The 26,890-nt window shown below is 57.2% G+C and overlaps 1 protein-coding gene across 1 annotated transcript; it reads right to left on the bottom strand.

Annotated features, from left to right (window-relative positions):
- Nucleotides 1-1,926: 1,926 nt before the first annotated feature.
- ZDHHC18 (zinc finger DHHC-type palmitoyltransferase 18) lies at nucleotides 1,927-24,172 on the bottom strand. The gene is made up of 10 exons (XM_038757922.1): nucleotides 23,865-24,172; nucleotides 19,975-20,135; nucleotides 13,744-13,893; nucleotides 12,807-12,944; nucleotides 12,537-12,585; nucleotides 11,386-11,488; nucleotides 10,629-10,741; nucleotides 4,385-4,469; nucleotides 2,572-2,647; nucleotides 1,927-2,016 (listed from the first exon to the last, which is right to left on the bottom strand). Exons 1-9 carry the CDS (start codon nucleotides 24,104-24,106, stop codon nucleotides 2,606-2,608), a joined length of 1,083 nt encoding a protein of 360 aa, XP_038613850.1. The 5' UTR covers nucleotides 24,107-24,172; the 3' UTR covers nucleotides 1,927-2,016; nucleotides 2,572-2,605.
- Nucleotides 24,173-26,890: the final 2,718 nt, after the last annotated feature.

The following is a 26,890-nucleotide window of genomic DNA, read 5'->3' as shown; positions in this document are numbered from 1 at the left end:
AATGGCAGCTCGGCATCAGTCCCTTCTGGAAACCCTATGTGGCTCCCACTGGGGTCCAAATAATAATAATAATAATGACATTTATTACGCGCTTACTATGTGCAAAGCACTGTTCTAAGCGCTGGGGAGATTACAAAGTGATCAGCTTGTCCCACGGGGGGCTCACAGTCTTAATCCCCATTTTCCAGATGAGGGAACTGAGGCTCAGGGCAGTGAAGTGACTTGCCGAATGCCCCCAGCCCCCTTTTTATGGCACTTTTTAAGCCCTTGTCATCCGCCAAGCACTGTACTAAGTGCTGGGGCGGATGGAAGTTAATCAGGTTGGACACAGTACCTGACCCAGTTTTAATCCTACTTTTATAGATGAGGTCAGAAGCCCAAAGAAGTTTTAAGTGGCCCACCCGGAGGTCACGGGGCAGCTTCTAGACTGCGAGCCCACTGTTGGGTAGGGACCGTCTCTATATGTTGCCAACTTGGACTTCCCAAGCGCTTAGTACAGTGCTCCGCACACAGTAAGCGCTCAATAAATACGACTGACTGACTGAATGAATGGAGCTGGGAACAGAACCCAGGTCCTTCTGACTCCCGTGAGCCCACTGTTGGGTAGGGACCGTCTCTCTATGTTGCCGACTTGGGCTTCCCAAGCGCTTAGTCCAGTGCTCTGCACACAGTAAGCGCTCAATAAATACGATTGATTGATTGATTGATTGAACCAGTAGGCCATGCCGCTTCTCCAGGCCCTCGCTTCTGTTGGCTGCACAGTGGGGGAAGACCAGGGGTTGAGGGGCCGTTCTTTTAGACTGTGAGCCCACTGTTGGGTAGGGACCGGCTCTATATGTTGCCAACTTGGACTTCCCAAGCGCTTAGTACAGTGCTCTGCACACAGTAAGCGCTCAATAAATACGATTGATGATGATGATGTGACCAGAGTGGCTTCCCCGGCCCCCGGGAGAGACCAGCCAGGTGCCATCATCGGGCAAGACCCGACTCTCCCGTGCCCCATCTGAGGGTCTGCAGGCCCGGGGGTGGGGGATCCTCCGACACGGACCCCCCAGACTGTCTCAGAGAAGCGGGGAGATTGTACTTTCTCCCATTCTGGGGCATCGCCCCTTTCTCCTCTTCCTTACCAGGCCTCGGGGCCCCGGGTTCAAGAGGGCAGCCCGGTGCCCGGGGAAAATTCCAGCCAGTGATGGGAGGCGGGGACCGTTTCTCCCATCCCTGTCCTCCTTGCTCTGCCCCAACCCCTTCCCGGCTGCCCCAGACCCCTCCCAAGACATAATACATAAAATAATGACGGCATTTGCTAAGCGCTTACTATGTGCAAAGCACTGTTTCTCCTCCACGAAGCCCGTGATACGCCTCCATCCCCCACGCCCCTCAGGTGTGGGCACGAAGAAGGGACGCTTTTATTTGGTTAAAAAACGCGGTAAGGCGGCACCGACCGCCCCGATCTATGGCCTCCGGACTGGGGAAGGCCCCGGACCGTTCCTCGGGGAACGTGAGAGACGGGGCAGCTTCGGCCCGAGGAGCCGGACGGGACCGGAGCCCGCCCCGTCCGTCCCGCCCCATCCCCTCGGCCCTGATGCCGTGGGAGCCGGCGAACACTGCCCGGGCTCGGCAAGGTCACAGTCACGGAACCTGTTTGGCCGCGTCGGCAAGGCCCCGCACAAACCTGTTCGGTTACGCTGCGGCGGCCGGAGGGGGTGGGGGGCCGGGGTCCCCCACCAGGGAAGGGCGGTGGGAGGGTGGGGTCCCCCCAGGGAGGGCAGGGCTCCTTCCGGCCAGCCGCCGCTCTATGGCTTCAAACTCCGCACGTGGAGAGGGGTCTCGGCGCCACCCGGCCTCGGCCGGGCCTCCGGGAGGCCCAGCCGTCGGTGGAGGCCGCGGGTTCGGACGGGCAGGGGCCCCCGATGCCCTCTGTCCACCCCCGGACGCCTCGGAGCGGGAGACGGGAAGGAGGTGTCCTCAAAGACTCCTTCACGTGTCACAGGCGACGCAGTGAGGAAGAGGAAGGAGCTAGAGACGGGAGAGATAGAGAGAAATTCAGAGACAGAGACAGTTGGCGACCGGGGCGGAGAGCCGGCCCAAGGCGGGATGGGGGAAGAGGAGACCGCCCGTCCGGCGGAGACCCGAGGTCGGACCCCAGAGGCGGCGGGCGGGGGACGGGTCTGTTCTCTTGCCCTCTCCCAAGAGCTCTGGACAAAGTAAGCGCTCAACAAATAGGCCCGACTGGCCGAGGCCGGGACCCCCAGCCCCTCTCGGCTGGTCTGGCCTTTCTCGCCTGCCACCCGCAATGGAGTCCAAACCCGGTTGTCCGAGGAGACCCTCGGAGGAGCCGGCCTAGGCTCTCCCCTCTGGGGGGTGGGGGGCTCTGCCTGGCTGTGCCCCCTGGCAAGCCGGCAGCCCGCTCGCCTCCCCCGGCCGACCCACCCCCTGCTCTCCTGGCCTCCCAAGACCACCGCCTCCCACCCCCGGCCGCCGGAGGGGCTCCCAGGGCTCCTCTTCCCTGCGGAAGAGGAGGTGAGCGGGGGCCGACGGGGCAGGAGCGGGCGCAGCCAGGCCGGGTCTTACCCGCAGAGCCGCAGCAGGAGGCAGAGCCCTCCCGTCACGCTGTGCAGGAGATGGCAAAGTCCTGACAAGCTTCGTCCTGGGGGGAGACAGCGGAGAGGGGCCGCGTCACGGGGGGCCTTCGGGGCCCCGCGGCCCTCCCCCCGGGGGCTGGGCAGAGTGCTCATCATCATCAATCGTATTTATTGAGCGCCTACTATGTGCAGAGCACTGTACTAACCGCTTGGGAAGTACAAATTGGCAACATCTAGAGACAGTCCCTACCCAACAGTGGGCTCACAGTCTAAAAGGGGGAGACAGAGAACGAAACCAAACATACTAACAAAATAAAATAAATCGAATAGATATGTACAAGTAAAATAAATAGAGTAATAAATATGTACAAACATATGCTCTTTGGGGGGATTGGTTGTGAGCCCACTGTTGGGCAGGGACCGTCTCGATATGTTGCCAACTTGTACTTCCCAAGCGCTTAGTCCAGTGCTCTGCACACAGTAAGCGCTCAATAAATACGATTGAATGAATGAGGGGAGGGACGACCCCCCCCCCTTGCCACCAGCCCCCGACCACTAGGCTAGCCTCTTGGTGTAAGAAACTCCCGCCAACCCCAACTTCGGGGGCACCAGACGGGTAAGGCCAGTTTGACCAAAGGGGGGGGGGGGGGGAAAGGCCAAAACACTCCAGAGGACCCAAGGAAACGAACTCTCGAAAAGCAGTTTTATTCAGGGTGGAACTAAAAGTGAGTGGCGACGGGCAACCATGGGAGCCCGCCCCCTTGCCTTCCTGCCGGCGAGGGGAGGCTGCCGGGGGTGATGGATTAGTTTGGGGCCCGGCCCCACCCCATCCAGCTCCCCACGAGCCCGGCCCGGCTCGGCGGATCCAGGCCGGAAGGCCGGGACTGGGGGTAGCCGGCATCCCTCACCCACAGGGACTCCCAACATCCAAGTCCGGGAAGGGAGGGGTCGGGAGGCTCCTTTTAAACCCGCACACGCCTGGGCCGTGCCCCTCTGCTCCCCAACGACCAAGAGTCAGGAAGCGAGCAGATAGAGGAGAACGAACACCCGCAAACACATACGCTGCGGAGGAGAATGAACCAACGTTCCCCCTCACGCCACGACCCCGGCCTCTCCCATTTTCAAAGGTTCGGTAGAAAAGGTCTATAAAACTGTGCAAAAAAAACTACCCTGGTTGCTCGAATGACCTCATTTCAAGTGCTGCCAGTGTGGGCGGGCGCCGTCCCGCCTGGCACCGCTCCGGGGCCCGGTTGGGGCATAGGCAGCGCCCCGCTTCCCTCCCCATCTAGGGATGGGGCACCGAGAGGGGAGGGCCCCGGCGGGGCGGGGTGGCAGGCTGGAGGAGACGAGGCCGTTCCCACGATCGGCGTGGACCCGTCCCATCCCGTCCCCGCCCGCGGGCACGGCTCTTTCCCGGGCCTCCCGCCCGGTGCCCCCACACGCTCCCGCCTCCCCGAGAGTGAGGTCGGGGGTGGTCTTCTTCTCCTCGCTCCCCTCCCACGTGGCCGGCCCTCACCTCGGCCCAGGCCTGGAGGCCGCCGGGGAACGGCTCCCGCAGCCGGAGGCCCACGAGGGAGACCTGGTGACCAAGGCCGAGGCGGGCCGTGGGGAAGAAGGAAGGAGGGGGCGTCCCCGTGGCCGGGGACCGGACCCCCGATCCCGCAGGCCGAGGCCCGGGGCCCGGAGGGGGTCCCCACTGCTGTGGGGACGGCGGCCACCGCCTCCTCCTCCTCCTCGGCCGTTGGGCCCGAAGGGCCGTCTTGGCGGCAGCAGCAGTTGCCCACTTAGGGGAGGCCTCCTACCATGCCGGGGGTGGGCTTGGCATCGCTCTTGGCAGGGGACGGTATCCCGGCGTCGGGTGGCACGAACCCTCTCCGGTCGATCAAGCTGCGGACAGAGGGGAGACGACGGGGCTGAGGTCTGGGAGACGGGGGGCCGCGGCTACCGTCCCCCCGACCCGGGGCGGGCTTGGAGGTTCCCAGGCCCCTGCGATGCAGAGGGGAATCGCCTTGGGCACCCCCTACTCTGGTCGGGTCGGTCGTATTTATTGAGCGACTACTGTGTGCCGAGCGCTTGGGAGAGTTCATCCGTCTCCCCCTTCTAGACCGTGAGCCCACTGTTGGGTAGGGACTGTCTCTATATGGGTTCGAATCCAGGCTCCACCACAAGTCTGCTGTGTGACCTTGGGCAAGTCACTTCACTTCTCTGAGCCTCAGTTCCCTCATCTGTAAAAATGGGGATTAAGACTGTGAGCCCCACGTGGGACAACTTGATCACACTGTATCCCCCCAGTGCTTAGAACAGTGCTTTGCACATAGTGAGCGCTTAACAAATGCCATCATTATTATTATTATTATTATATGTTGCTGACTTGTACTTCCTAAGCGCTTAGCACAGTGCTCTGCATTCATTCATTCATTCATTCAATCGTATTTATTGAGCCGCTTCTTGTGTGCGGAGCACTGGACCAAGCGCTTGGGAAGTCCAAGTTGGCAACATCTAGAGACGGTCCCTACCCAACAGTGGGCTCACAGTCTAAAAGTGGGGGGACAGACAAAAAAAAAAAACATATTCACAAAATAAAATAAGTAGAATAAATATGTACAAGTAAAATAAATAAATAAATAGGGTAATAAACACGTACAAGCATATATACGCATATACAAAAGAACAAAACAAAACATATGAACAAAATAATATAAGTAGAATGAATATGTACAAGTAAAATAAATAAGTAGGGTAGTAAATACGTACAAACATATATACATATATACAGGTGAACAAAACATAGTAACAAAATAAGTAGAATAAATATGTACAAGTACAATAAGTAAATAAATAGGGTAGTAAATACGTACAAACATATATACAGGTGAACAAAACATATTAACAAAACAAAAGGAGTAGAATAAATATGTACAAGTAAAATAAATAATAAATAGGGTAGTAAATATGTACAGATATATATATACAGATGAACAAAACAAAACATAGTAACAATATAAAATAAGTAGAATAAATATGTACAAGTAAAATAAATAAATAAATAGGGCAGTAAATACGTACAAACATATATACATGTATAAAGGTGAACAAAACAAAACATATTAACAAAAGAAAATAAGTAGAATAAATATGTACAAGTAAAATAAATAAATAAGTAGGGTAGTAAATACGTACAAACATATATACAGGTGAACAAAACATAGTAACAAAATAAAATAAGTAGAATAAATATGTACAAGTAAAATAACTAAATAAATAGGGTAGTAAATACGTACAAACATATATACATATACACAGGTGAATATATGAATTGAATATATATGAATATAAACTGAATGAATGAATTAATGAACAATATAGCAGATATTCCCTGCCCACAAAGCATATTAACAAAATAAAATAAGTACAATAAATATGTACAAGTAAAATAAATAAATAGTGTAATAAATACATACATATATACATGTGAATATATGAATTGAATATATAAGAATATAAATTGAACGAATGAATGAATGAACAATATAGCAGACATTCCCTGCCCACAGATAAACAAAACATATTAACAAAATAAAATAAGTAGAATATGTACAAGTAAAATAAATAAATAGGGTAATAATTACATACATATATACATGTGAATATATGAATTGAACATATATCAATATAAATTGAATGAATGAATGAATGAACAATATAGCAGACATTCCCTGCCCACAAGCAAAACATATTAGCAAAATAAAATAAGTAGAATAAATATGTACAAGTAAAATAAATAAATAGGGTAATAAATACGTACAAACATATATACAGGTGAATATATGAATTGAATATATATGAATATAAATTGAATGAATGAATGAATGAACAATATAGCAGACATTCCCTGCCCACAAACAAAACATATTAACAAAATAAAATAAGTAGAATAAATATGTACAAGTAAAATAAATAGGGTAATAAATACGCACAAACAGATATACAGGTGAATCTATGAATTGAATATATATGAATATAAATTGAATGAATGAATGAATGAACAATATAGCAGCCATTCCCTGCCCACAGTGAGGCTGCAGTCTAAAGTGGGGGACAGACGTTAAGCTAAGGTCAAGTGAGGAATTCCTCTGCCCCCGTTATCCCTGCTCAATGGGAGCCGGGGGGCGAAGGAGTTGACTCAGGCTGGGCCCACCACCGTATCAGGGAATGCCAAAGCCGGATGATGTCAGGGCCCCGGGATTTCTCCGGGGCACTGGGGTCTGCCCAACTGCCCCCCTCTGCCCCCCACAATCACCAGCCTGGATTGGGCATCACTGGGTGCGCCGCCCTGGGCCGGGCCCGGCGGGAAGGAGGACGGGAAGACACGGCATTGCCCTGAGAGAGCTCCGGCCCGCGGAAGGTGGCAGGACCGACGAGGAGCCGCGGACCGGACTGGCAGCGGACGGGCACCGAGGCGCAAGATGGCACGGGGAAGGGATGCGTGGCGGGTGGAGAGAGGGGAGTTGGCGAGGCAGGTGGGAGGAAACACCCACAGTCCAACCCCGCATGGCAGTGGCAGGCGAAAGGAGAACAAGCGACGGTCCCAAAGTCCGAAGGAAGGGAGAGCTACGGAGGCTTGGGAAGGAGAGGCTCGGGTCGTGGCCTCCGGGCAGGAGGGGGAAAGGTCAGCAGAAAAGCAGTGGCGCCTAGTGGCTAGGGCCCCGGGACTGGGTGAGCCCACTGTTGGGTAGGGACCGTCTCTATATGTTGCCAACTTGGACTTCCCAAGCGCTTAGTACAGTGCTCTGCACCCAGTAAGCGCTCAATAAATACGATTGATTGATCGATTGATTGATCTAGACTGTGAGCCCGTTTGTGGGCAGGGATTGTCTCTCTCTGTTGCCGAGCTGTACTTCCCAAGCGCTCAGGGCGGTGCTCTGCACACAGTAAGTGCTCAATAAATACGGCTGAGTGAATGAATGAGACTAGCAGATCTTTGAGGGCGGGGATCCCCTCTTAACTGTCCTGGGTCCCTCGAATCCAGGCTCGGGTGTAGGCATTCATTCATTCGTATTTATTGAGCACTTACTGTGTGCAGAGCACTGGACTGAGCGCTTGGGAAGTCCAAGTGCATGTATGTACACACACACACAAAGACACGGTGAGGAGGACGAAGATTCAGCACAGAGGGACCCCCAACTAACAGCATCAGGTCTACGGTGAGGGTGGGGGTCTCTGGCCCACCCAAGGGATTGGGGTCTGGGGAAGGAGGAGGGGGTGCAGCAGTAAGCACAGGCGGCAGAGCAGGTGCGGGGGCAACAGGACTTGCTGTGGGCGGGGAATGTGTCTGTTGTATCGTTGTGTTGTTGTATCGCACTCTCCCAAACGCTTAGCATTCTGTTCAGCACACAGTAAGCTCTCTCAAAAGACACGACTGACTGACAGACTCCACGTCTGGACATTCAGTCATTCAGTCAATCGTATTTATTGAGCGCTTACTGTGTGCGGAGCACTGTACTAAGCGCTTGGGAAGTACAGGTCGACAACACAGAGAGACGGTCCCTACCCAACAACGGGCTCACAGTCTAGAATCTGTGAGCATCCTCCAGGAGCAACTGCAGACGGGGCAAGGGGCGAGGGCTCTAGACTGTGAGCTCGTTGTTGGGTAGGGACCGTCTCTACATGTTGCCGACTTGGACTTCCCAAGCGCTTACTACAGTGCTCCACACGCAGTAAGCGCTCAATAAATAGGATTGAGGGGAGGTGCAGGGCGGCCAGGGGCGCTGGGACAGCGGGGTGAGGAGATCCAGGGCTGGGGACGGTGCGAGGGCAAAGGGAAGGGGCACGGGACACCCTCGGGTGAAGGGTAAACTGAGTCCTCTCTCGGGGACAGCCTGCTGCCCAGTCGTGGCAGCCCAGGGAAGCCAGGATTTCGGAAGGCTTCCGACCCGGCCGGGGCTGCTTTTAGAGAAGAGCCGCGGGAGCTGCTTTTAGAGACGCAGCGTGGCTCGGTGGAAAGAGCCCGGGCTTTGGAGTCAGAGGTCATGGGTTCAAATCCCCGCTCTGACAATTGTCAGCTGTGGGACTTTGGGCAAGTCACTTCACTTCTCTAGGCCTCAGTGACCTCATCTGTCAAATGGGGATTAAAACCGTGAGCCCCACGTGGGACAATCTGATCACCTTGTAACCTACTCAGCGCTTAGAACAGTGCTTTGCACATGGTAAGCGCTTAATAAATGCCATCATTATTATTATTATTATTTCCTGGGCTGCCCGGAAGGAGCCAGGGGCCCGGGCACCCCTCCCAGGGGCTCCCGTAAAGTGCTGCTATCAGCTGCGCCAACTCACGGTGAGTCAGGCTGGCATCGGAGAGTCACTCACCTGCCCCGCGGCCGTCTCCTGCCATTGACCCCTTTTCCACGCCCTCTCTCCCACCTGGAACTTCCTTCCCCTTCACATCCGCTGCTCTTCTCATCTTCAAAGCCCTCCTACAATCACATCTCCAGTGGCTACCAATCAATCTGCGCATCAGGCAGAAACTCCTCACCCTGGGCTTCCAGGCTGTCCATCCATCCCCTGGCCCCCTCCTACCTCACCTCCCTTCTGTCCTTCTCCAGCCCAGCCCGCACCCTCCGCTCCTCCGCCGCTAATCTCCTCACCGTTAGGCCTCGTTCTCGCCTGTCCCGCCATCGACCCCCGGCCCACGTCATCCCCCAGGCCTGGAATGCCCCCAATCCCTCTGCCCCTCCGCCAAGCTAGCTCTCTTCCTCCATTCAAGGCCCTACTGAGAGCTCACCTCCTCCAGGAGGCCTTCCCACACTGAGCCCCTTCCTTCCTCTCCCCCCTTGTCCCCCTCTCCATCCCCCCATCTTACCTCCTTCCCTTCCCCACAGCACCTGTATATATGTATATATGTTTGTACATATTTATTACTCTATTTTATTTGTACATACCTATTCTATTTATTTTATTTTGTTAGCATGTTTGGTTTTGTTCTCTGTCTCCCCCTTTTAGACTGTGAGCCCACTATTGGGTAGGGACTGTCTCTATATGTTGCCAACTTGTACTTCCCAAGCACTTAGTACAGTGCTCTGCACACAGTAAGCGCTCAATAAATATGATTGATGATGATGATGATGATGATCTCCTCCAGGAAGCCTTCCCTGACCCGCCGCTCGCTTCCCCCACATTACCGGCCCTCCCTCCCTTCAGGGCCCTCCCTGAATCGGTACCTCTTAGGCACGGAAGGTATTCGCCTCACCCCCGCCTGGTGCTTAACTCATTCGTTTGTTCATTCATTCAACTGTATTTATTGAGCGCTTACTGTGTGACGAGCACTGCACTAAGCGCTTGACACTGTACTAACTGTATATCCTCGTATAGGTGAAAAATAACGTTAATGTCTGTCTCCCTCGCTACACTGAAAACTCGTTGAGGGGAGGGGATCGTGTTGATGCACTCTGTTGGACTCTCCCAAGCGCTGAATATAGCGTGGCTCACTGGAAAGAGACCGGGCTTTGGAGTCAGGGGTCATGGGTTCGAATCCCGGCTCTGCCAGTTGTCAGCTGTGTGACTTTGGGCAAGTCACTTCACTTCTCCGGGCCTCAGTTCCCTCATCTGTAAAATGGGGACTAAGACTGTGAGCCCCCCGTGGGACAACCTGATCACCTTGTAACCTCCCCAGTGCTTAGAACAGTGTTTGGCACATTGAAAGTGCTTAACAAATACCAACGTTATTATTATTATTACTCTGCATCTAGTAGGCATTCAATAAATACTACTGATTGATTGATCGATCCCTCGGGCAAGGCAGCAGATAGGTGTCGGCAGGCACGGGGCTCTCCCTTATAAGAAGCAGGGTGGCCTAGTGGCTACAGCCCGGGTCCGGGAGTGAGAAGGGCCCATCCCGGTCCCGCCAGGTGTCTGCTGTGTGACCTTGGGCAAGTCGCTTCACTTCTCTGGACCATAAGCGCTTTCTGTGTGCCCAGAGAAGTTAGCGAGTGCCAAAATGATGATGATGATGATGATAATGATTCCGGCTCAGGAAGGGGAAGCACGCACCTGGGAGGGAAGGGGCCGCAGAGCACGGAGCAGCAGTTGGTCAGGACGCTGTCGTGGCTGTAGGGGTTGGCCGCTGACTCTGTGCCTCTGTTGCTGGACCAGGAGCCTTTGATCTGGAGCGAGAGCATCCCGCCGCCGCCCCCCGCCCCAACCCCCAGAGGTGGGTGTGAGCGAGGCCTACGCTCCGTCCGAGCGGTGGAATTTTACTCTATTTATTTATTTATTTATTTATTTTACTTGTACATTTCTATCCTATTTATTTTATTTTGTTGGTATGTTTGGTTTTGTTCTCTGTCTCCCCCTTTTAGACTGTGAGCCCACTGTTGGGTAGGGACTGTCTCTATGTGTTGCCAATTTGTACTTCCCAAGCGCTTAGTACAGTGCTCTGCACATAGTAAGCGCTCAATAAATACGACTGATTGATTGATTGATTGATTGGAAGGGGCGTCGGAGACGCGGGGAGGACCCGTCCCACCCCGGGCCGGGGGAACGGCAGCCACGGTGGCCACGGGTGGAAACGACCCCCCCCAAGGGGAACCGTGGCGAGGGGGGCGGAAGGGCCGGGACGAGACCGGAACCCCCCCCCCCCCCCCCCCCCGGGAGCCTGATTCCCAGCTGCTCCGGCTCCCGCTGGGACTCGCTCCCGGCAGCCGGAGAGGGCCGGGTGGGCCGCGGGAGCTGGGCGGGAGCGGCCCCTCCCCACCCCCCGCCGCCCGGCTTCCCGCGCCGCCTCCCCCGCCCACCCGCTCGCACTCACATCTTCGTTGGTCGTCAGGTTCGAGGCAACGAGGTACGTGTGAAACCCTGAGAGGCCCAAGATGGACCAGACTGAGAAGAAGCAGACCACCAGCTCCAGCACAGTGCCGCTCAGTTGTTAAGGAAGCCGCACGGAGGGAGACCGGGGTGGGATGGGGTTTGGGGGGCCCAACCTGGGGTCCCCATGGGATGGGCCCGGAGGTCTACGGCTGCGCCGACAACCTCAGCCCCCCAACGCCCCCAAACTCTGACCTCTCCTTCCCAAACCCCCCTAGGGCTGTTCCTGGGTCTCCTGCTGGGATCTGACCAGCAGGAGAAGTAGTGTGGCTCAGTGGAAAGAGCCCGGGCTTTGGAGTCAGAGGTCATGGGTTCCAATCCCGGCTCCGCCAATTGTCAGCTGTGTGACTTTGGGCAAGTCACTTCACTTCTCTGTGCCTCAGCTACCTCTTCTGTAAAATGGGGATTAAGACTGTAAGCCCCACATGGGACAACCCAATCACCTTGTAACCTCCCCAGTGCTTAGAACAGTGCTTTGCACATAGTAAGCGCTTAATAAATGCTATCATTATTATTATTATTATCTGACCGCCCCTCCCACCCCCTCAGTCCGCAATCGGGCCGGGGGCTGGGACTAACGGAGAGGGGCACCGAGCTCCTCGGGGAATGGCAGCGCCAAGCCCGGGATTGAGCGGGAAGTGCCCCGGGGGCGGGGGCCAGGTCTCCTCTCTGCTTTCTCCGGAGCCACGTGCGAGCACCACCGGGAACTCTGACTGCTTGGAGGAGGAGGGAGGAAGGTCAAGGCCCGGGAAACCCCACTGGGAGGGAAGGGGCTGGGGTGCGGGGGAGCAGAAGAAGAATAATTGCGGTATCTGTCAAGCGCTTACTGTGTGCCAGGTATTGTACTAAGCGCCAGGGTGGAAACAAGCAGATCGGGTTGGACACGGTCCCCGTCCCACGTGGGGCTCCCAGTCTTAATCCCCATTGTACAGCTGAAGGAACTGAGGCCCAGGGAAGTGAAGTGACTCGCCCGAGGTCACGCAGCAGACAAGTGGCGGGGTCGGGATTAGAACCCACGCCCTTCTGAGTCCCAGGCCTGGGCTCTAGCCACTACGCCACACTGCTTCTCACAGGGGTGCGCGTCTCAAAGGATATCTCGCCGGCGTCTCCTTGAGCGTGTTGAGGAAACTGTCGTTCTGGGAGCCTGTGGAGAAAAGCAGGCCTGGGCTGATGTGGGCGGGAGCCCACTGTTGGGTAGGGACCGTCTCTATATGTTGCCAACTTGTACTTCCCAGGCGCTTAGTACAGTGCTCTGCACACAGTAAGCGCTCAATAAATGCGATGGATGATGATGATGAGAGGGACTGGAGCCAACGGAGCGAACGCCCTTCCTTCCCGCCACCGCCCAGCCCGCGGCCCCCTTACGCAGGGTGAGGTGGGTGATGACGCAGGCGAAGATGAAGGCCGTCAGGAAGGACAGGGACAGGATGAAGGCGTAGAAGAAGCGGTAGTTGCGTTTCCCGACGCAGTTGCCCACCCAAGGGCAGTGGTGATCGAACCGCTCTGGAGGCGGGAAGGATGACGTCAGTGCCCGCCCTCTGCCAGCCCCGCCGCCACCCGCCCGAGGGATCTCTGCCGTACTCGCGGCCCTGCCCCCTCCCAGCGGCTTCCTTCTCACACAGCCAACGGGCAGGGACGGCGGGGTGCCCGTGGGGTGCCAGCCGGGTCCTGGCGGGACGTGGTGACCAGCCCCGCGGCCAACCCCGGAGAGGAGGCCCTGGGGCTCACCCTGCCAGGGCAGGAGGCCCGGGCTGACTCACGGGGTGAGGCCCGGCGGGCTCTCTCCCTTCTGCCCCACCCAGGGTGGGCGGGCCTCGCCCTCCCCGTCTAGCTGGGCGATGAGATCACAGCCCAGGTGCCAGGGCCCGTCACCCGGGCCGTGCTCCCCGGGGGCCTGGGCGGGAGCGAGGCCCCCGCCCCCCACAACCACCACCCTCCCAGGGCCATGCCTCCCCCCTTACCACTCCTTCTCCCCTGCTCCCCAGTCCCTCTAGACTGGAAGCCCACTGTGGGCGGGGAACGTGTCTGCTGTACTGTTATGTTGTCCTCTCCGAAGCGCCCAGTACAGTGCTCCACACACGGTAGCGTTTGATAAACCCGACTCCCAACCTCCCCCCTGCAGCCACCCCCTCCCCTGGCCACAAACCACATCCGCCCCTGCTGTGCCCGCCGGAGGGTCTCCGTCTCCTCGCCGCTCACTTCCTCAGCTGGGGACGGGACCCCCAAGCCCCCCAGGCTCGCAGGGTCTCTCGGGGGGGGCGGCAGGAGCCAGCGCGGGCCGGGACGCCGGGGGGCCACTCACCCACGCAGTTGTCGCAGACGCTGCAGTGCGAGGTCCGGGGGGGCCTGAACATCTTACAGGTGAAGCAGTATTTCAGTTTCACCACGTGCCCGTTGATCAGCACCTCTCGCGTCCGCGGGGGCGGCCGGTACGTGGAGGAGCCGGTGCTGTCTGGAAAGGGGGACGGGGGCGGGGGAAGGCGCCGGTGAACCTTCGGGCCCACCTCCCGCCTCACCTCCCGGAAAACCAGCCCCGGAGAAGGGGCGGGAAGCTCCCCACCCTGGCCCACCGGGCCCCCGGCCCATAATAATAACGATAATAATGATAGCATTTATTAAGCGCTTACTACGTGCAAAGCACCGTTCTAAGCGCTGGGGAGGTTAACAAGATGATCAGGTTGTCCCGTGGGGGGCTCACAGTCTTCATCCCCATTTTACAGATGAGGTCACTGAGGCCCAGAGAAGTGAAGGAATGCCCTCCCTCTGCCCATCCGCCAAGCTAGCTCTCTTCCTCCCTTCAAGGCCCTACTGAGAGCTCACCTCCTCCAGGAGGCCTTCCCACACTGAGCCCCTTCCTTCCTCTCCCCCTCATCCCCCCTCCATCCCCCCACATCTTACCTCCTTCCCTCCCCCACAGCACCTGTTTATATGTATATATGTTTGTACATATTTGTCACTCTATTTATTTATTTATTTTACTTGTACATATCTATTCTATTTATTTTATTTTGTTAGTATGTTTGGTTTTGTTCTCTGTCTCCCCCTTTTAGACTGTGAGTCCACTGTTGGGTAGGGACTGTCTCTATATGTTGCCAATTTGTACTTCCCAAGCGCTTAGTACAGTGCTCTGCACACAGTAAGCGCTCAATAAATACGATTGATTGATTGATGACTGGTTGAGGGGAGACCGGGGAGAAGGGATGGGGAATCTGGACACAGTAAGCGCTCAATAAATATGATTGATGATGATGATGATGACTTGCCCAAAGTCACACAGCTGATAAGAGGTGGAGCCAGGATTTGAACCCATGACCTCTGACTCCAAAGCCCGGGCTCTTTCCACTGAGCCACGCTGCTTCTCCAAGGCCCATCTGATCTCTCCCCCATTGCCCACAAGACCCCCGGTCCCGCCCGCCGAGCCCAGCCTCCCGGGAGCCTGCGGGAGGGGAGTGAAGAGCCGGCCCTCCGGCCGTACTAATAATAATGATGGCATTTGTTAAGCGCTTACTACGTGCCAAGCACTGTTCTAAGCGCTGGGAGGATACAAGGTGATCAGGTTGTCCCACGGGGGGGCTCACAGTCTTCATCCCCATTTGACAGATGAGGGAACTGAGGCACAGAGAAGTCAGGTGACTTGCCCAAAGTCACCCAGCTGACAAGCGGCGGAGCGGGGATAATAATACCAATAATAATAATGATGGCATTTATTAAGCGCTTACTATGTGCAAAGCACTGTTCTAAGCGCTGGGGAGGTTGCAAGGTGATCAGGTTGTCCCATGGTGGGGGCTCACAGTCTTCATCCCCACTTTACGGATGAGGGAACTGAGGCCCAGAGAAGTGAAGTGACTGGCCCAAGGTCACACAGCAAGACAAGTGGTGGAGCTGGGATTAGAACCCAGGTCCTTCTGATTCCCAGGCCTGTGGCTCTGCCTAGGCCACACTGCCAACGACTTACCGTCCCTGGACCTCGTCTATCTCACCGCCCACGCCTTGACCGTGGCTCAGTGGGAAGAGCCACTGGAGGCAGAGGTCCTGGGTTCAAATCCCGGCTCCGCCCACTGTCAGCTGTGTGTGACTTGGGGCAAGTCACTTCACTTCTCTGGGCCTCAGTTCCCTCATCTGGAAAATGGGGATTAAGACTGTGAGCCTCTGGTGGGACAACCTCATTAATTCATTCATTCATTCATTCAATCGTATTTATTGAGCACTTACTGTGTGCAGAGCACTGGACTAAGCGCTTGGGATGTACAAGTTGGCAACATAAAGAGACGGTCCCTACCCAACAGCGGGCTCACAGTCTAGAAGGGGGAGACAGAGATCAAAACATATTAACAAAATAAAGTAACTAGAATAAATATGTACAAATAAAATAAATAAATACAGTAATAGATATGTACAAACATATATACGTATATACAGGTGCTGTGGGGAAGGGAAGGAGGTAAGGTGCGGGGGATGGGGAGGGGGAGGAGGGGGAGAGGAAGGAGGGGGCCCAGTAACCTCCCCAGCACTTAGAACAGTGCTTTGCACATAGTAAGCGCTTAATACATGTCATTATTATTATTATTGACCATTGACCACTGGCGTTTCCCCGCGCAGGTTCGTATCCTGCCGACTACGTCTCTCCTTTCCCCTTCTAGACTGTGAGCCCGCTGTAGGGTAGGGACCGTCTCTAGATGTTGCCAACTTGGACTTCCCAGGCGCTTAGTACACTGCTCTGCACGCAGTAAGCACTCAATAAATACGATTGAATGAATGAATGAATGAATGAATCCTCCCCAAACGACAGACCTCCACTCTTCCCATCTTCCAAGCCCTCCTAAAATCCTAACCCCTCCATGAAGCCTTCCCTGACTAACCTCTCATTTCCCCACCCTATTCACCTGTCTTTTGGTGTCACTTTACACTTGGGAATGGACCCCTTAAACACTTTCACCCCCACCACTCATGTACATATTTTGGGCAAGTACCTTGGGCAAGTCAATTCACTTCTCTGTGCCTCAGTTACCTCATCTGGAAAATGGGGATGAAGACTGTGAGCCCCCTGAGGGACAACCTGATCACCTTGTAACCTCCCCAGCGCTTAGAACAGTGCTTTGCACACAGTAAGCGCTTAATAAATGCCATCATTATTATTATTATATCCCCATTCTCTGCCGTCCCCACTTGAAATGTATTTTAATATCCGTCACCCCTGCTAGATTGCCGGCTTCGCGAGAGCAAGTGGTAGTAACGGAGGTAAGCAAGTAACTAAGCACTTAGAGAAGCAGCGTGGCTCAGTGGAAAGAGCCCGGGCTTGGGAGTCAGAGGTCATGGGTTCAAATCCCGGCTCCGCCACTTGTCAGCTGTGTGACTTTGGGCAAGTCCCTTCACTTCTCTGGGCCTCTGTCACCTCATCTGGAAAATGAGGATGAAGACTGTGAGCCCCTCGTGGGACAACCTCATCACCTTGTATCCCCCCAGCGCTTAGAACAGTGCTTGGCACATAGTAAGCGCTTAAGAAATACCATCATCATTATTCATTCATTCATTCATTCAATTGTATTTATTGAGCGCTTACTGTGTGCAGAGCACTGTACTAAGCGCTTGGGAAGTCCAAATTGGCAACATATAGAGACGGTCCCTACCCAACAGTGGGCTCACAGTCTAGAAGGGGGAGGCAGAGAACAAAGCAAAACATAGTAACAAAATAAAATAAGTAGAATAAATATATACAAGTAAAATAGAGTAATAAGTATGTACAAACATATATATATATATGCAGGTGCTGTGGGGAAGGGAAGGAGGTAAGGCGGGGGGGATGGAGAGGGGGAGGAGGGGGAGAGGAAGGAGGGGGCTCAGTGTGGGAAGGCCTCCTGGAGGAGGTGAGCTCTCAGGAGGGCCTTGAAGGGAGGAAGAGAGCTAGCTTGGCGGATGGGCAGAGGGATTGGGGGTATTCCTGGGCCGGGGGATGACATGGGCCGGGGGGCGATGGCGGGACGGGCGAGAACGAGGTACGGGGAGGAGATCAGCAGCGGAGGAGCGGAGGGTGCGGGCTGGGCTGGAGAAGGACAGAAGGGAGGTGAGGTAGGAGGGGGCCAGGAGATGGACAGCCTTGAAGCCCAGGGTGAGGAGGTTCTGCCTGATGCATAGGTTGATTGGTAGCCACTGGAGATTTTTGAGGATTATTATTATTACTGTGTGCAGAGCACTACAGCCAGCGCTGGGAATGAGTTCCCAGGTGGGAATGAGGACAGGGATAGTGTCTACCAACTCTACTGAAGCAGCGTGGCTCAGTGGAAAGAGCCCGGGCTTGTGAGTCGGAGGTCACGGGTTCTAATCCTGGCTCCGGCACTTGTCAGCTGTGTGAATTTGGGCAAGTCACTTTACTTCTCTGGGCCTCAGTTCCCTCCTCTGTAAAATGGGGATTAAGACTGTGAGCCCATCTCCTCCAAGAAGCCTTCCCTAATCCCTCTTTTCCTTTTCTTCAGCTCCCTGCTGTGTCGCCCTGACTTTCTCCCTTTATTCATCCTCCCTTCCAGCCCCACAGCGCTTGTATCTATAATTTACTTATTGATATTGGTATCCGCCTCTCCTTCTAGACTGTAGGCTCATTGCGGGCAAGGACTGTGGCTGTTATATTTTTGTCCTCTCCCAAGCCCTTAGTACAGTGCTCTCCACACGGCAAGTGCTCAATAAATACGACTGACTTGCTGACTTAAATGACGTTAAAAAAGAAGAGCCTCCAACCACGTTGACCAACGCCCGGTACTACTGGCCACAGCATCGCCTCGCCCCCACGGCTGGGGGGGCGGGGGTCTGGACTCCAGGTAAGGGGCCCACAGGAGTGGGCAGAGACCTTGGGGCCGGGCGTCCAGGGTCCGACGAGCTCACCCTGCCGCCACCCCGGGCCAGGGGTCAACCTCCAGAACCGGTGGTCGGGCACTCGCTGCCCCAGAGAGGGACCAGGGTCATCTCGGACTTCGCCCCGCTCGCCCTCCACCATCCGGCCACCGCGGGACCTCCCGAACACGGAGCTCAGGGCTCGTCCTCCGGGACCCGTCGCCGCTGCCGCTCGGAGTCAGGGCAGGGGGCCAAGCCGACTCCCAGCCTCCGCCCGCCTGGGGCAGCCCAGGTTCCCGCAGTGTGGGATGTGATCTATGGACCCAGCCTCGGGGCGCAGCGCTGTGACTGTGGCGGCCCGCTCACCGGCTGGGGCTGCTTTCCTCCCCCGGAGTCCCCGCTCACTTCCTCCTCCTCCTCCTGGGAGATCAGGGCTGGGAAGTAGGTGGGCGCTGAGCTCTCGCGACTCACCCGCGGGGCACCCCTCACCCTCACTGAGGGCCGACCGAACCCCGAGCGCAGCTGGAGGACGAAGAGTCCGAGGCAAACCCTCGGACGGCGGTGGGGGGCAAGGGGCACAGGAGGAGCCAGCCAGACGGAAGGACTCCACACACCCTCCTCTGCCACTCTGACGGCGTCCCCCTTAGGCCCCCGCCGCCTCTGCCACTCCGGAAGCCCTGGAGACCGCACTGCCCATCGGATTCCGGGTGACCGATCGATCGGCGGGACACGAGCCACGGCCTCGCCGCCGGCCCGGGAATCTGGGACACGTCCGGGGTGGGTGAAGGACTAGGGCACAAAGCCAGCAAGCGGGACCAGCTTGGGAGCATCGCTGAGCCCACCCGCCCGAGTGTCCGGGCCCGGGAGGAGAGGCTTGAGGAAAGACGAGTGACCGGACTGGGGGACGGCCTTCTCCGGGGAAGCCCTCCCGTTTCCGAACACGGGCCCGGACCCGCCCGCGCGGGACCTTCTGGGTGCCTGCAGGTGCCTCAGCGGAGCGGCTAGGGCAACTCCGGGCGGAGAGAGGACCCACAGACACCCGGCATCTCCCTCCAGACCGTGAGCTCGCTGTGGGCACGGAACGTGTCCGTTTATTGTTGTACTGGACTCTCCCAAGCACTAAGTGCAGCGCTCTGTCCACGGTGAGGGCTCAATAAATACGACTGACCGAATGAATGGGCAACTTGACCCCGATCACGAGTCCCAGGTGGGGCTACGTTGCCCAGCGCCCGGCCTCCGCCGACGGGGAATCAGCCCGGCACTGGGAAGGCGGTGTGGTCTAGTGGGAATCGTATTTACTGAGCTCTTACTGTGTGCAGAGCACTGTACTAAGTGGTTGGGAGTGGACAATAGAACAGACACGTTCCCCGCCCACAACGAGCTTACAGTCTGGACGGTGGGGGGGGGGGCCGAAGGCTGGGAGTCAGAAGGCCTGGAGTCTAGTCCCAGCTCTGCCACCTCCTGTGGGACCTTGGGCCGGTCACTTCACCCGTCCAGGCCTCAGTTTCCTCACCTGTAAATTGGGGACAGGGACCGTGTCTGGTCTGATTACCTCGAATCATCCCCCGGCACTCAGAGCGCCTGGCGCCTACGAAGTGCCTGACGGATACTCTAATTCTGGGGGCGACCAGTCGTCGGGTCCGGGCTCCGCGCCCCGACCCGCCGTCCTTCCCACCGCCCCGGGGCCCCGAGCGATCAGCCGGCGCCTCACCGATCTGTTTCTCCAGGTCGGCGGCCTCGCTGGGGGTGGCCCGCGGCAGGATCCCAGGGTCCGTGAAGCTGGTCTGCAGCAGACAGCTGACCACGAAGAAGAGGAGGAGCCCCGCGATGGCCGGGATGGCCAGGGTCAGGTGGCGGGCCAGGAACGGGCAGCTGCAAGGAAGCGGACGTGGGAGGGGGCCCTTCGCTTCCCGCCCTCTGAGGGGCAGAGGGGCCGCCGCTCCGATCCCTAAACACCGGCCCTGTGCCACGGGCACGCCGCCGCGTTGGCCGCGGAGCCGGAGGGCTGGGACCCGAGGGGGAGCCCCCGTCCGCTGTGCCCTTCGGCTGCCGTGCCCGGGAAGCGTTGCCCAGGTCGCCCCCGGCCTCCAGCGGCGGTGACGCTCAGGCGGCGTCCCGGCTGGGCGCCCCGGCTGGCAGGGGAGAGCCGACAGACCGTCATCATCGTCAATCGTATTTATTGAGCGCTTACTGTGTGCAGAGCACTGTACTAAGCGCTTGGGAAGTACAAGTTGGCAACACAGACCAGCACCCCCTCCCCTGCAGGACCTTCACCGCTTCCCGGAATGCCACCCACGGGCCCAGTTTCAGCCCCACCGTGCCAATCTCAACTTCCTGCCGGCACTCTCTCTCTCGCTCTCTCTCCATCCAGCTGGCACCACCCCTGGCTCGCCAAACTTGGCAAATATTGGCCCTCGCCAGCCCGGTGGGAGGACCCATCTTCTCAAGGGCCTGGGAGACCCTTATTGGGCACCTTGGCAGCAGACCTCTCCTTGACCTGGGGGCGATTTGGTCATCTCAATCAATCAATCAATCAATCGTATTTATTGAGCGCTTACTATGTGCAGAGCACTGTACTAAGCGCTTGGGAAGTACAAGTTGGCAACACATAGAGACGGTCCCTACCCAACAGTGGGCTCACAGTCTAAAAGGAGGAGGCAGAGAACAAAACCAAACATACCCCCCAAAAAAAAATAAATAGGATAGAAATGTACAAGTAAAATAAATAAATAAATAAAGTAATAAATATGTAATAAATAAATAAATAAGAAGTAATAAATAAATAAAATCTCGGCCCAGAGTCCGGGTCAGTTCTACTCGGCACCCCACGGAAGGCGGCTTGCGGGTCTCTGGACGCAAAAGCGGCTCCCTCTGTGCGACCGCACGGTCTCCTAGACTGTGAGCCCGCTGTTGGGTAGGGACCGTCTCTATATGTTGCCAACTTGGACTTCCCAAGCGCTTAGTACAGTGCTCTGCACGCAGGAAGCGCTCAATAAATATGACTGAATGAATGAACAAGGGGGAACCCAACGAGGCCGGGGAGGAGGCCGCTCTCTGAGCAAGGACAGAGGCCCCGTCGCCCTCGCCGGGGCCCCCCAAAGTGGGGGACCGCCTAGATGCTCCCTTCTCGGTTCCAGCAGCTCCCAATCCGGTGTGGGCTGGGGGGAAGGAGAGGGGACAGGTGCTTAGAGCAGTGCTTCGCACCTAGTAAATACCATCCTTATTATTAATAGCCGGGAAGTGTAACAAGGTCACCCCAGGGTGCCCGAGAAGGATGGCATCACCTCAGGGCTCCGGGGTGCCTGAATCCTTGACCCCACCCTACTCCAGGAGGGCAGGGGAGGTGGGACGGAGGGAAGGCGGCTTGGGAAGGAGACGAGTTTCCAGGATGTCACCGCTCATAATAATAATAATGGCATTTATTAAGCGCTTACTATGTGCAAAGCACTGTTCTAAGCACTGGGGGGGTAACAAGGTGATCAGGTTGTCCCACGGGGGGCTCACAGTCTTAATCCCCATTTTACAGATGAGGTCGCTGAGGCCCAAAGAAGCGAAGTGACTTGCCCAAAGTCACCCAGCTGACAATTGGCGGAGCCGGGATTTGAACCCATGATCTCTGACTTCAAAGCCCGAGCTCTTTCCACTGAGCCACGCTGCTTCTCTGAGCCACGCTCATACGTGGGGGACATGAGCGGGGGTGGCAGTGGCTCTTTGGGAGGGGTCCTGGGACATACGGGGGCCACCAAGAAGCCAGAGCTAGTGCGGATGAGTGTCTGCGGCAGGTGGGAATGAGGCGGTCTGCCGCGGAGCACCGGAGGGATTAGGAAACCTGTGCCGGGGAGCCTGGGTGACTTGAGAGAATGGGACGTCCTCACCCCATGCCTCAGTTTCACCCCTTGGAAAGGGAGAGATTCCCTGTCCCCAGCCCTAGGAAAAACTGACATTCTCTGGGAGAATGATCTTAGCTTGGTGTCTCTCCCGGGAAGATGCTCGGCGAAGCCAGGAATGCCACCGTAGCGGGGGAGGAGGGGGTGAGATTGTGGTCCTGGGGGTGCCAGGAATGGGGATGTGGGGTGGAGGAGAGGGACGGGGGTTGCGGTGGTGCGTGTATGGAGGGGGGTGTCGGGGGTACACAGGGGGTGGGGGGGTCAGGGTGATGTGCATGAGGGAAGTGGGGGGTCGTGATGATGTGTTGTGGGGAGAGTGGAAGGTCAGAGCGGTGGGGATGAGGGGAGCGGGGACGCTGCGGAGGGAGGGGGCGGGCTCCTGGGGATGAGAGAAGTGGGGGTTCGGGGCGATGTGGATGCTGGGGGAGATTGGGGGGGTTGGTGTCGGGGGGAGAGTGGGAGGTCGGGGCGGTGTGGATGACGGGGTGGCATGGGGTGTGTGGTGGGGGGAAGCAGGAGTCGGGAGGATGTGGATGAGGGGAGCAAGGGGGTCGGGACGGTGCGTGTGGGGGGGGGAGCAGGGGTTGGGGTGGTGTGAATGGGAGGAGAGTGGGAGCTGCGGGGACTGTGGATGAGAGGAGTGGGAGATCAGGGGAGTTGGGGCAGTGTGTGCGGGGAAAGCAGGGGACGGAGGGATGTGAGCAAAGCACTGTTCTAAGCGCTGGGGAGGTTGCAAGGTGATCAGGTTGTCCCATGTGGGGCTCACAGCCTATTTTATTTTGTTAGTGTGTTTGGTTTTGTTCTCTGTCTCCCCCTTCGAGACTGTGAGCCCGCTGTTGGGTAGGGACCATCTCTCTATGTTGCCAACTTGTACTTCCCAAGCGCTTAGTACAGTGCTCTGCACACAGTAAGTGCTCAATAAATATGATCGATTGGTTGATTGATTGACTGATGTGGATGAGGGAAGGGGGGATCAGGGTGGTGTTTGGGGGGGAAGCAGGGGTCGGGGGGATGTGGATGCTGAGGGGGGAGCGGGGGTCGGGGCAGTGTGTCTGTGGGGAGATTGGGGGATCAGGGTGGTGTTGTGGGGGGCGAGCAGGGGTTGGGGGGATGTAGATGCTGAGGGGGGAGCGGACGGTGTTGGGGGGGGAGATTGGGGGGTCGAGGGGTGTGGATGCTGGGGGAGAGTGGGGGTCGGGGGGATGTGGAGGTGGGAAAAGTTGGGGTCGGGGGATGGAGAAGCAGCGTGGCTCAGTGGAAGGAGCCGGGGCTTTGGAGTCGCTGGTCATGGGTTCAAATCCCGGCTCCGCCACTTGTCAGCTGGGTGACTTTGGGCGAGTCACTTCACTTCTCTGGGCCTCAGTTCCCTCATCTGTCAAATGGGGAGGAAGGCTGGGAGCCCCCAGTGGGGACAACCCGATCCCCCTGCAACCTCCCCAGCGCTCAGAACAGGCCTTGGCACCGAGGAGGCGCTTAACGAATGGCAACCCGGTTAGCCTCTGGGCCTCCTCAGCCCTTCGATCTGTAAAATGGGGAGGAAGGCTGGGACAACCTGTGGGACCGCCTGATCACCTTGTAACCTCCCCAGCGCTTAGCACATAGTAAGCGCTTAATGAATGCCATCGTTATGATCCTTATGTGGATGAGGGGGTCGGTCGGGGGGTGTGAGGGTGTGCCCGGTCCCCCGGTCCCCCGGGGTGTTCCCGGCGCTCACTCGAAGACGAAGAAGAGGGCGGTGGTGACCAGGATGAGTCCGAAGGTGAGGGCGCAGACGCCGCCGTGCCGGGACAGCATCAGCCGCCCGCCGCAGAAGAACCGGTTGCGGCCCGGAAACACCTCCCACTTGCGGCGGCGGCGGCGCCCGGGGGGTCCGGGGGGTCCGGGGGGTCCGGGGGGTCCGGGGGTCGCGGCGGCGGCGGCCCCGGGTGCGATGTGCTGGTACTCGCACTCCTTCATGCGGCCCGGACCGGGACCGAAATCCTCAGGGGACGGACGGACGGACACACACACACACACACACACACCCGACACCGGGGACCGGCCCACCGACCGACCGGGGGACCGGAGGACCGACCGGCCGACACAGCGCCCCCTGCCGCCGCCCGCCGGAACTGTTACCGCCGCCGCCGCCGCCTCGGACGGGGCCTCCCGCCACAGCGCCCCCTATCTCCGCCCGCCGGAACCGCTACAGCCGCTTTGGACGGGCCCTCCTGCCACAGCGCCCCCTGCCGCCGACCGCCGGAACTGTTACCGCCGCCGCCGCCGCCTCGGACGGGGCCTCCCGCCACAGCGCCCCCTACCTCCGCCCGCCGGAACTGTTACCGCCGCCGCCGCCGCCTCGGACGGGGCCTCCCGCCACAGCGCCCCCCACCTCCGCCCGCCGGAACTGCTACCGCCGCCTCGGACGGGGCCTCCCGCCACAGCGCCCCCTACCTCCTCCCGCCGGAACTGCTACAGCCTCTTTGGACGGTGCCTCCTGACACAGCGCCCCCTGCCGCCGCCCGCAGGAACTGTTAACGCCGCCGCCGCCTCGGACGGGGCCTCCCGCCACAGCGCTCCCTACCTCCGCCCACCGTAACAGCCGCTGCCTCCTCCCGCCACAGCGCCCCCTGCCCCCACCCGGAGGCACTGCCACTGACAACGCCGCCTCCGCCGGGAGCGGGGACCCCGAGGCCCCCCCCGCACCCGCTGGAACTGCCAGACAGAGCCCGCCCTACCTCCTTCCCCTCCCAATACCACCTGTATAGATGTTTGTACGGATTTATTACTCTATTTATTTTTACATATTTACTATTCTATTTATCTTATTTTGTTAGTGTTTTGTTTTGCTGTCTGTCTCCCCCTTCTAGACTGTGAGCCCGCTGTTGGGTACGGACCGTCTCTAGATGTTGCCAACTTGGACTTCCCAAGCGCTTTGTACAGTGCTCTGCACAGTAAGCGCTCAACAAATACGATAGAATGAATGAATGAATGAACCGCCCCAGCTCCCCCTCCCCTCGCTCGCCGGCAGTGCCGCCGCCGCCGCCGCCGCCGCCTCGGCCGGGCCCGGGAACCCCAAGGCCTCCCGCCACAGCGCCCTCTGACCTTGACCGCCGGAACTGCCATTACCCCCCCCCGCCACAGCGCCCCCTGCCCTCGCTCGCCGGCATTGCCACTGCTGCCACCGCCTCGGCCCGGACCGGGAATCCTGGGGCCTCCTGCCACAGCGCCCCCTGCCGTGGCCCGCCGGAACTTCCACTGCTGCCTCGGCCGGGGCCTCCCGGCACAGCGCCCCCTATCGCCACCCGCCGGTAGTGTTACTGCCGCCGCCGCCAGGCGCTCACTACGTTCCCCAGAACACTGACATTTCTCAAGCACCTCTTGGGTGCCAGGCCCGCTCTGCTAAGCGCTGAGGCCATCATAATTAGAATGGTGCTATTTGTTAAGCGCTTACTAGGTGCCAGGCAGTCTCCTAAGCGCTGAGGTAATAATAATAATGACGGTATTTGTTAAGCGCTTACTATGTGCAAAGCACCGTTCTAAGCGCTGGGGAGGTTACAAGGTGATCGGGTTGTCCCACGGGGGGCTCACGGTCTTCATCCCCATTTTACAGATGAGGTCACCGAGGCACAGAGAAGTGAAGTGTCTTGCCCAATGTCACACAACTGACAAGTGGCGGGGCAGGATTTGAACCCATGCCCTGTGACTCCAAAGCCCGTGCTCTTTCCACTGAGCCACACTGCTACAATAACAATAATAGTTGTGGTATTTGTTAAGCGGTTACTATGTGCTAGGCACTCTTCTGATCACTAATAATGGTGGTATTTGTTAAGCGCTCACTGTGTGCCAAGCACTCTTCTAATCGCTGGGGAAATAGTAATAATAATGGTGGTATTTGTTAAGAACTTACTAGGTGCCAGGCACTGTACTAAGCGCTGCGGTGGATACAGGCAAATCGGGTTGGACACAGTCCCTGTCCCACATGGGGCTCGTGGTCTCAATTCCCATTTTACAGATGAGGGAACTGAGGCCCGGAGAAGAGGCGTGTCCAACGGCACACAGAGGCGGGATTAGAATTTAGGTCTTTCTGACTCCAGGCCTGTGCTCTATCCGCTAGGCCACACTGCTTCTCTTCACTTGTTTTGTACATTCCGTGGCTTGCAGTGGGCACTCAACACATACTACAACACAACAACACATAAGAGAAGCAGGTTGGCTCAGTGGAAAGAGCCCGGGCTTTGGAGTCAGAGGTCATGGGTTCAAATCCCCGCTCCGCCAATTGTCAGCTGGGTGACTTCGGGCAAGTCACTTCACTTCTCTGGGCCTCAGTTCCCTCATCTGTAAAATGGGGGTGAAGACTGGGGGCCCCCCCGTGGGACAACCCGATCACCTGGTAACCTCCCCGGCACTTAGAACAGTGCACATAGTAAGCGCTTAATAAATGCCGTCATTATCATCATCATCATCATCAATCGTATTTATTGAGCGCTTACTATGTGCAGAGCACTGTACTAAGCGCTTGGGGAGTACAAATTGGCAACATATAAAGACAGTCCCTACCCAACAGTGGGCTCACAGTCTAAAAGGGGGAGACAGAGAACAAAACCAAACATACTAACAAAATAAAATAAATAGAATAGATATGTACAAATAGTCATTATTGTTATTACTACCTTCTGCGTGACCTTGGGCAAGTCACTTTACTTCTCTGTGACTCAGTTCCCTCATCGGTAAAATGGGGATTAAGACTGTGAGCCTTAT

The sequence above is a fragment of the Tachyglossus aculeatus genome, chromosome 16, assembly GCF_015852505.1.
Source record: "Tachyglossus aculeatus isolate mTacAcu1 chromosome 16, mTacAcu1.pri, whole genome shotgun sequence".
In the NCBI taxonomy this organism is placed as follows: domain Eukaryota; kingdom Metazoa; phylum Chordata; class Mammalia; order Monotremata; family Tachyglossidae; genus Tachyglossus; species Tachyglossus aculeatus.
The sequence above is the reverse complement of the archived record's forward strand: the minus strand, read 5'-3'. Positions and strand labels throughout refer to the sequence as shown.